General features: G+C 45.7%; 1 protein-coding gene across 4 annotated transcripts; it reads left to right on the top strand.

Annotated features, from left to right (window-relative positions):
- Nucleotides 1-82: 82 nt before the first annotated feature.
- Nucleotides 83-8714, top strand: aasdh (aminoadipate-semialdehyde dehydrogenase). 4 transcript variants are annotated; one of them, XM_044128938.1, is made up of 14 exons: nucleotides 83-422; nucleotides 495-615; nucleotides 1041-1315; nucleotides 1391-1583; nucleotides 1674-1915; nucleotides 2377-2507; nucleotides 2604-2776; nucleotides 3217-3451; nucleotides 3552-3664; nucleotides 4210-4852; nucleotides 4926-5089; nucleotides 5836-5961; nucleotides 6098-6229; nucleotides 8182-8714. In XM_044128938.1, exons 1-14 carry the CDS (start codon nucleotides 187-189, stop codon nucleotides 8569-8571), a joined length of 3174 nt encoding a protein of 1057 aa, XP_043984873.1. In that variant the 5' UTR covers nucleotides 83-186; the 3' UTR covers nucleotides 8572-8714. The 4 variants fall into 4 exon arrangements, with proteins under 4 accessions (XP_043984873.1, XP_043984872.1, XP_043984876.1 ...); XM_044128937.1 differs by having other exon boundaries at nucleotides 2371-2507; XM_044128941.1 differs by lacking the exon at nucleotides 8182-8714 and having other exon boundaries at nucleotides 2371-2507; nucleotides 6103-6229.
- Nucleotides 8715-8851: the final 137 nt, after the last annotated feature.

The following is an 8851-nucleotide window of genomic DNA, read 5'->3' as shown; positions in this document are numbered from 1 at the left end:
GCTTTCAAGTAGGGAATTGAATGCACCCTGACGTCAAGACGTCACTCCGTTTATGCGTCATCTTAACGCGCCAGTAGTGCTCCGCCCATGTGAAAACAGAAACATCAGTGATGGGTGTGCTCTCAGTCGGTCTCAGTACGTCCAGTGGACAGGAATGATTAGGCGGTCAGTGAACGCCTCATCGGAATGCCTGCTCGGACCCTCCAGGATCTGGTGTCCGCCGCAGCCTCTCTTCACCCGGACCGAGCGGCGGTTCTCTATGACCGCGGCTCGGGAGAGACTCCAGGGTCTCTGCTCTACAGAGAGGTGGTCCAGCTCGCCGGGGATCTTTCTGCTGCTTTACTCCAGAACTGTTCTCCTCGCGGCGGCGCTGTCGGCCTGTACTGCAGCGATGATCTGCTGGTCCCCGTCTGGATTCTGGGGTACGTTTGGACCACTTTCGTCTCCTGATCGTTTCAGACTTTGTCTCCTCACTACGCTATATTATCCGTCAGGATCCTGCAGAGTTCTGCCGCCTACGTCCCCCTGGACCCGGAGGCCCCAGGACTTCTCACTGCCAGAGTAATGAGTCAGTGTGGCCTCAAGTACTGCGCTGTGAATCGGGACCTTGTGCAGGTTGAATTATTAGTTTCATTTCAGTTTTGCAAACGTTTTCACACCCCTCAAACTTTTACCAATTGTGTCTCATGATTAAGTGATAGCTCTACATATAATCAGCGAAGATTGGAAATCTCGGTGGTGGCCCAGAGCGACATTAGAAAAGTTGGAGCAGGAAATCAAAAAAATAAATATAACTTTTTTTATGCTGAAAAATACAACATGGAGATGTGGTTTAAGCAGGACTGCATTTTTCTGCGTTGTAAAAATGGTTGAAAAGACTTAGAATATAAAATCCTTTCAAAAGACATTAAAATTGAAATTTGTAGAAAAGCTGTTTGTTTTTTTCTATAGAAGTAAGACACTCATTGCAAATATTACTTTTATTAAAATCTTTTGCTCCTTGAATATAAACTCTTATTCTCCTTTACTCTCCCATTTAGCGATTTCGGGAGGCTGTGGTCGATCACGTCCCTGTGCAGGTTTGCGTGGAGCTGCCCCAGTTCAGGTTGACCTTGATGCACATCGAGCCCCGTCCAGTCACCGAGGACGGACCTCAGAGAGCGGGCGGCTGCGATCCCTCTGATAAAACTGGTCCCCTGAAGGACTGCGGGCGCCCGGGCTTGGCGTACGTCCTGCACACATCCGGAACGACGGGTCCTCCCAAAACCGTGAGGGTTCCCCACCGGTGCATCGTCCCCAATATTCTGCATCTGAGGTCAGTTTGGCTGTTCTTCTTCTTACTTCAGAGGAGCGGATGTGAAATAAGAAAGCGGCTTGTTTCTCTGCTCAGATCTCTGTTCCAGATGAGCGCAGATGATGTTGTTTTTCTCGCCTCCCCTCTGACCTTTGACCCATCTGTAGTGGACATATTTCTGGCCCTGTCCTCGGGGGCTCTGCTCCTCCTGGTCCCCTCGGTGATGAAGAAGATGCCCGGTCGACTCGCCCAGATGTTGTTCAAACATCACCGAACTACGGTTCTTCAGGCAAGCAGCTGTGTGCTGACTGAGAGTTGAGCTGAGAGACTCTTCGTTGACAACGTTTTGTGTTTGTTTTTGTTTTGTTTTTTTTTCCAGGTCACTCCCACTCTGCTGGTGCGGTTCGGTCACGGTACTCTGAAACGGGACGTGCTGTCGCCCAGATCTTCGCTGCGGGTGTTGGCTCTGGGCGGAGAGGCCTGTCCTTCTCCGGCTCAGCTGAGGAGCTGGAAACACGAGGAGAATAAAACCACCGTCTATAACATCTACGGCGTCACAGAGGTCTCCTGCTGGGCCTCCTGCTACAGGGTACCAGAACCTGAGCTGCAGTGCAGCAACATGTGAGTGGAAACGACCGGCATTGATTCGTCATCATTAAATCTGGGCTGCAACTAACAATTATTTTATTCTTACGATTAATCAGATTTTTTATTATTTTTTTTTTTTATTGGGCCATTCTCCAGATTTTTCATGTAACCATTAAACAGTTTTTGTACAATAAAAGAAATGCATTGAAAGATTACAGATATTTTTAAAAAAATAAGAAAATAAAGATTTTGTAACATTTAGTAAATTTGAATCTGGAGAAACTAAAACAGGCCCACTTAGACAAACGTAAACATGCGAAATGTTTCCTGTATTTTGTAAAACTGTGACGTATCGCTCCGGATATGTTCTTTCAGAAACTGGCCTTTATTTTAAGCCTACGATGCAGTTCACAATTAATCGATTACTAAATTTGTTGATTATTATTTCAGTAATCGATTAGTCAGGATTATGCGATTAATCGTTTCAGCCCTAGATTAAGCACAGAGGGCCTTCGCAGCACGGTGTCCTCTGTGCCTCTTGGGACTCCCCTGATGGACACGGTGGTGGAAGTCCGGGATGAAGATGGCTGCGTCATCACGGAGGGTGAAGGGCAGGTGTTCATAGGTGGGACACGTTTGTATTTATAAAATTTTTTTTACGTTACATCCTCAAAAAAAAATTGTACTGCAGACGGCAATGCTGTGTTCTTTTTTTGAGCAGGTGGAGAGGACAGGGTGTGTCTCCTGGATGGAGAGGACACTGTTGTCTCCGGAACGATGAGAGCAACAGGAGACTGGGTGAACGTTAAAGACGCCCAGCTGTACTATCTGGGACGGAGAGACAGAATGATCAAACGGAACGGGAAGCGAGTGAACTTGGACAGCTTGCAGCAAGTGAGTTCACCTAGAAATTAAAATAATTTTGAGTGGACAGCTGTTTTGGGAAGGCTTCACATGTTCCTGTTCTCAAAATGTAAGCTATCTTTGCTTTAGACCATTTATTTTCAGAGATATTTTGACTGAGTTTGAGCTACTTAGTGAAGAAGAAGTGTCTTGTTAAACATGTTTAACAAGACACACATGTACAAGGGAATCTAAAATCGATGTAGCGCCTGCAACTCTAAACTGAAAGCGATGTTTGCTCATGGAAACGAAAGCTTAAAACCATGTTTGTAAGAAGTATTTCAAACAATTGGTGATAGACGGCACCATGTTCAAATTCAGAACGCTGTTGCCCCAGGTCTGTCCGCAAGACACACTGAACTGAAAGCGACGGCATATGAAGCAGCTCGGAGTATTTTTATTTTGTATTTTTATTGTTCCATCTCTTCTAGGTAATCCTGAGTCTGCCTCAGGTGGAAGCCTGTGCTGTGGGTCTCTATAAACAATTTAGACTCCTTGCCTTCGTCGTTGCTTCAGCTAGCGAAGTCCGTCACCACCAGGGGGAGCCAGAGGGCGCAGGTAGAGATCTGCAGAGGCTCATACTGAAGCAGCTGTCTGTGCTGGTGTCCGCTCACTGCATTCCCGACGCACTGGTTCTCGTCCCGGCTTTATCCCTGACTCATCATGGTGAGCTTTAATCATCAAGTCCTGGAGGATTTAAAAAAAAAAAAATAATAATAATAATAATAATAATAAAAAAAAAGTTCTAATGTTTGCATTTTACCAGGCAAAGCAGACATGAAGGATCTGATGAGAATATATGAAAAACAGAGGGAGTGGTTAAGGTTGTCACGGCTGGAGGTCGGAAAGCTAAAGCAAACTCTTGAGACTCTATGGAAGGTATTATTACCCTGTTTAAAGCTCCACTATGTCTTTTATAAAAATATATATTATATATGTGGTCTTTTTTTATATATTTGTTTAAGCTGTCACAACGTCGTGGCAGCATAGTATGAGACAAATAATGTGGAAAAAACTGAGTGCTATTCTTGTCTGCAGAAATGCACCAGTCGAGAACAACCAATCAGAGCCAGCGAGGCTCTTAACACATCAGGGTGTCTCTTACCTTTACAGGAAATTGTTTATCTGTGGTCCTCAGTGGGTATGCTAACTGGCAACGTGGTGAACTAGCTGTAGTATAGTAGAGAGAAAGGCGGATGGTGTGAGCAGAGTACATAAGCTTGATTGACAGCGCTAAAGCCCTCCTCCTGAGTCTGATTGGTTGTTTATGAAAATAGCACTGGAAGAAGGCAGAGGAGTTCAATTATTTCCACAAATGATCTGTCTCACACTATACTGCCACGGTATTGTTGTAGCCTTAACAAATATATGTTGAGAATATCTTTTTATTAAAGTTACATACTGGTGACACCTTCTGTCCTCAGGATACATTAGGCCTCCCTGCAGATGCATCCATCGACGAGCGGTCCAACTTCCTGTTCAGTGGAGGAGATTCCCTGAAGGCGCTGCGTCTCTGTGAGGACATCCTCGCCGCCATGGGAGTGCCCTCTCCTCGTCTCCTGGAGGTTGTCCTGGATGGGTCCTTCTCAGACGTTCTGCACCACGTAACGCAGATGCTGCCTCCAGAACTGGACGGCTCGTCGTCCTGTAAGAAACGGGCCGCTGCGGCTCCGTCTGCGGTTCCAGCAAAGAAAGGACCTATATCCGACCGGACACAGAGGGAGACACTCGGGTGTAAAGTCGTGACACGAGGCGCTGAGACGCAAGGAACGAACTTCAGGAGCGTAGATGCTGGCGAAGAAGAACCGCTGGACGGAAAGGACGTCGGTGTTCGCCTCAGTCCGAGCTGGTCCTCTGACACCGGCAGGTGTGTGGACGCCTCCCCGGTGATTCTGGTCCGGGACGTCGCCGGCGAACGATCCAGAGCAACGGTGTTCATCGGCTCCCACTCCCACAGGATCCAGGCGTTAGACCTGGCCGCCGGGAACCTCCTGTGGGAGCGAGTCCTCGGGGACAGGATCGAAGCATCGGCCGCCGTGTCTCACTGCGGCTCCCTCGTCATTGTCGGTCGGTGTCGGTTCTCCAAGTGTCCGTCTGACGCGTTTGGTCTTCTGGCTCACTCCAGCTTGCCACTTTTCAGGTTCCTACGACGGCTGCGTTTACTTCTTGTGCACCGACTCCGGAGCGACAAAGTGGGTGTTTAAGACGGAGGACGCGGTGAAGAGTTGTCCTGCTGTGGACCCTGTCACCGGTCTGGTGGTGGTGGGCTCACATGATGGACACGTTTACGTCCTGGACCCTCTGGTTAGTGTCCACTTGTGTTTTGTTTTTTTTTCTTCTCACATTCTACGGCCGGGACAAAATAAAGTAAAATATGACAAAATTGCAGGTTTTTAAATGTCTCTGACTGGTCTGAGAAAATTACCAAAACATTTCCAAAAATTGTTCTTGCTAAGTTTTCTGGTATTTAACAAAAATAATTTTGGTAATTCCACTTATAGCAAAACAAGAGAGATTTGGTCTGATTTAACTTCTAACAGTGAGGGAAAAAAATGTGTATACGTCTTTTTATTACCCTAATATATCTGGTTTCAATGGTAAATTTTCAAAATTTAGGCTTTTAATTGAACACTATGTTGCACTTTTTGTTACACAATTGTGCCGTTTGAGCATCAAATACGTTTAAGGACTTCATACAGAAATCAAGCACTTTCCAAACCTTGAAAACACACTACTTGGAACGCCAGCGTTTCAAAGATTTCAAGAACCAGTACGAACCCTGCAGGTGTGGCGGGGCCTCCAAACCAGCAGGTGGCCCCGGTAGCAACAGAATAATCAGAAAATCACAAAAATGAATATTTTCTTTGTATGAGCCAGAGTTGTACAAGTGGGGCATTCTGGTCAGAGATGCACAGAGAAGTCATTTTAGAGAGCAGTTTTAACCCTTTTTGATTGATTAGTTTATATGTGGTCGTCGTCTTTCACCATTTGCTTCCCACTGTACCAAAGCTGAATGGACATGAACGAAGTTGTGTGTTGTTGCTGCTTAGCTTCGACAGTGTGTGTGGAAGCGGGACTGCGGCGGCGGAGCTGTGTTTTCCTCGCCGCACCTTCAGCCGTCTCGTCGACGCCTGTACGCGGCGTCTCTGGGAGGACGACTGCTGTGTCTCAACCTGGTGAGACTCTTGATGTTGGTGGGGAAACCGAACATCTGAAATGAGAATTCTTCGTCCGCATTCCTTTTACATTTCGAGATCGTACCTGGAAAGCGTAAGAGAGCGTCATCTGGGTCTGTGTTCGTGTCTCTGCTAGGACAGCGGGGATGTCCTGTGGTCCTACTGTAGAGACAAACCTTTCTTCTCCTCTCCAAACTCGTCCTGCGGGCGCGTTGTGATTGGCTCGGTGGACGGAAACATCTGCTGCCTCAGCGACACCGGAGAACTGGTGAGGACACGAGACGTCGACTCCTTTCTTGTTCTCTTAGACGTTGTGTCAACTTCTTGACAACTTGAGACGTTGTGTCTGAAGTTGTGTCTTACGATCTGTTGTTGCACTGCAAAACCCCAAACTCTTCCAAAGTATTTTTGGTCCAATTTCTAGTGCAAATATTTTAGCACACTTGAAATCATACAAAACTGACTTACAAGTAGGTTTTCAGCAACATATAGGGGCTTGCTGCAAGTAAATAATTCCTTAATGTGGATGAAAAAGTTCTAGTTCCACTGGCAGATTGTTTCACTTATAAAATGGGAAACATGCCTTGTTTTAAGTAAGTAAGATTTGACTTATTTCAAATGTCCCAACATATTTGCACAAGAAACTAGATCAGAATTACTTGGTAAGATTTTGTGTTTTTGCAGTGTACTTTTGACCGACTCCTGAGGGAAGCTTGTGCATCAGGTCATTTTTTCCCCCCAGTGGTTTAATTAGTAACGTCTAGGATCTACTCTCATGTGAAACAATTAGGACATCCGGCATGCGTTTGCTAACAAATTTGGTTTCGTATCCATTTGATCAATAAATCGTTTAAAAAGTGAAGAAAATCATCTCCCACATTGAATGAAATGGCTAAACCTACGTGGGCCTGTTTTGTATCAGGTATTATTTTAGTGATCGATTATCCTATAAGCAGTGTTGGTATAGTTACTTTGAAAAAGTAACTTTAATCGGACTACTGATTACTCCTTGAAAAAGTAACTTAGTTATATTACTAACTACTTGATTTGGAAAGTAACTAAGTTACACTAAAAGTAACTTTTTAGTTACTTTCAGCAGCTGCTAACAACAACGCTCCACCTACTGTGAAAATCACATTGAGCTTTGCTAATACTTTTTTGTAAGCTATTTTATAATGGTAACATCAACAATGTGTCTCCACTGATAAGGTTGAACTGAAGAGGAGATTGTAGAAAAATAAAAACGTGAGTAATTTGTGTGGTCCACTGTTGTCTGGAAAACTCTAAGAAGGATTTTAAAGCCCCCCCTTCACCTCCTTCCCCGCTCCCCCCAGCCTCCAGGTTCTGCGTTACGGCCCTGCATTTGGTGTCAAAGCTCAGCCCCAGAGCTCCTCCTGCCGCTCCACAGCTCAGATGGCTGCACAGATTTGTGACACTTATCTTAATATAATGGCGTTAAGTTGCCATTATAATTATTGCCAACTCCGGACACGTTTATTCGTGGCTGTTTTCACGTTTATTGTGTTCACATTGGTCTCGATGTTTGCAGTTTTCTGGAGCGCAACGCGAAGCTCGACGTCATTCAGAGGTAATATATTAACTTGACATTAACAAAGACACAGCGGGACGGATCATCTGAGAAATGATGAACAGGGAGAGACTGAGTAAGACTACCTTAATGACGGACAAATTCTGGGATTTATTATGAGTCTCTGCTCATTTCCAAACCCAAATGAGCAACTTCACGTTCAAAAACAAGCCCAAAAAGGCGCAACCAGCAACTCATTAAATATGCAAGCGACTTTTTTTAAAATATGAAGCCCAAAGCCGCTTATAATAATAAGACTTGGCGACAGAAACTCAAAATAGTTCCAGTTTTTCCACCAACAAAATGCGCATCTCCCTACATTGTTTACATTTCTGTCACATAGAGACGTCGGTCACTCGACAAGACGAGTAGAGGAAATACGATTAAATAACAAAAGAAGATAGTAACGCACAATGATTTTGATAAGTAACTGTAGTCTGACTACTGGATTTGAAATAGCAACGCGTTATATTACTCGTTACTGAAAAAAGTGGTCCGACGTCAGTAACACGTTACAAATTAACGCGTTACTGACATCACTGCCTATAAGGGCCTGACACTAATTTTAGATTGATGCGTACAACTGTTGTTTTGAAAGTGTCTAACTGTTTTTGTGGGGGGGGTTTCTGCAGCTGTGGCAGTTCCTCACAGAGGCCCCGGTTTTCTCCTCCCCGACCTTCGTACCGGGACAGCAGAGGCTTCTGTGCGGCTCCCACGACGGCCGCCTCTACTGCCTGAGCTGCGCCGACGGCTCTTCGGTTTGGACTTTTCAGACGTCGGGCAAGGTGTACTCCACTCCCTGCGTGTTTCAGGGCTCTGCTGTCGGCCGCGGGGGGCCTCTGGTGGGCCTGGCCTCCACAGATGGCACCGTCTGGATCCTGGACGCACGAGATGGCCGCGTCCTGGCGGCGTCCACCCTGCCCGGGGAGCTGTTTTCTTCGCCGGTTGTGTGGGAGCAGTCGCTTGTGATCGGGTGCCGTAATGACTACGTGTACTGTTTGAACCTGGCTGGAAATGTGTAGGGGGTCGGGATATATGGTAACTGATTGTACAGTTCTGTTAAAAATAATGTCAATGTGGGAAATGAAGCAAAGAGAACAGGGAGTTGACCAACCTTCTGGCAGGTGTAAATAAAGGACCAGGCTGGTTCCTGACCTGAAATTGAGAAGCTGCTCGTTTATTGGTCTGTTTGAGGTTATTGTATTAATGAAAAGCTCATTTTGAGGGTATTTCTCTTTTGGGCAAAAGCCAAGAAAACTTTATGAGAAACACACTGTGACTTGAATTCAGAGCTTGATCATT

Source organism: Gambusia affinis, linkage group LG10 (genome assembly GCF_019740435.1).
Source record: "Gambusia affinis linkage group LG10, SWU_Gaff_1.0, whole genome shotgun sequence".
NCBI lineage: Eukaryota > Metazoa > Chordata > Actinopteri > Cyprinodontiformes > Poeciliidae > Gambusia > Gambusia affinis.
The sequence above is the reverse complement of the archived record's forward strand: the minus strand, read 5'-3'. Positions and strand labels throughout refer to the sequence as shown.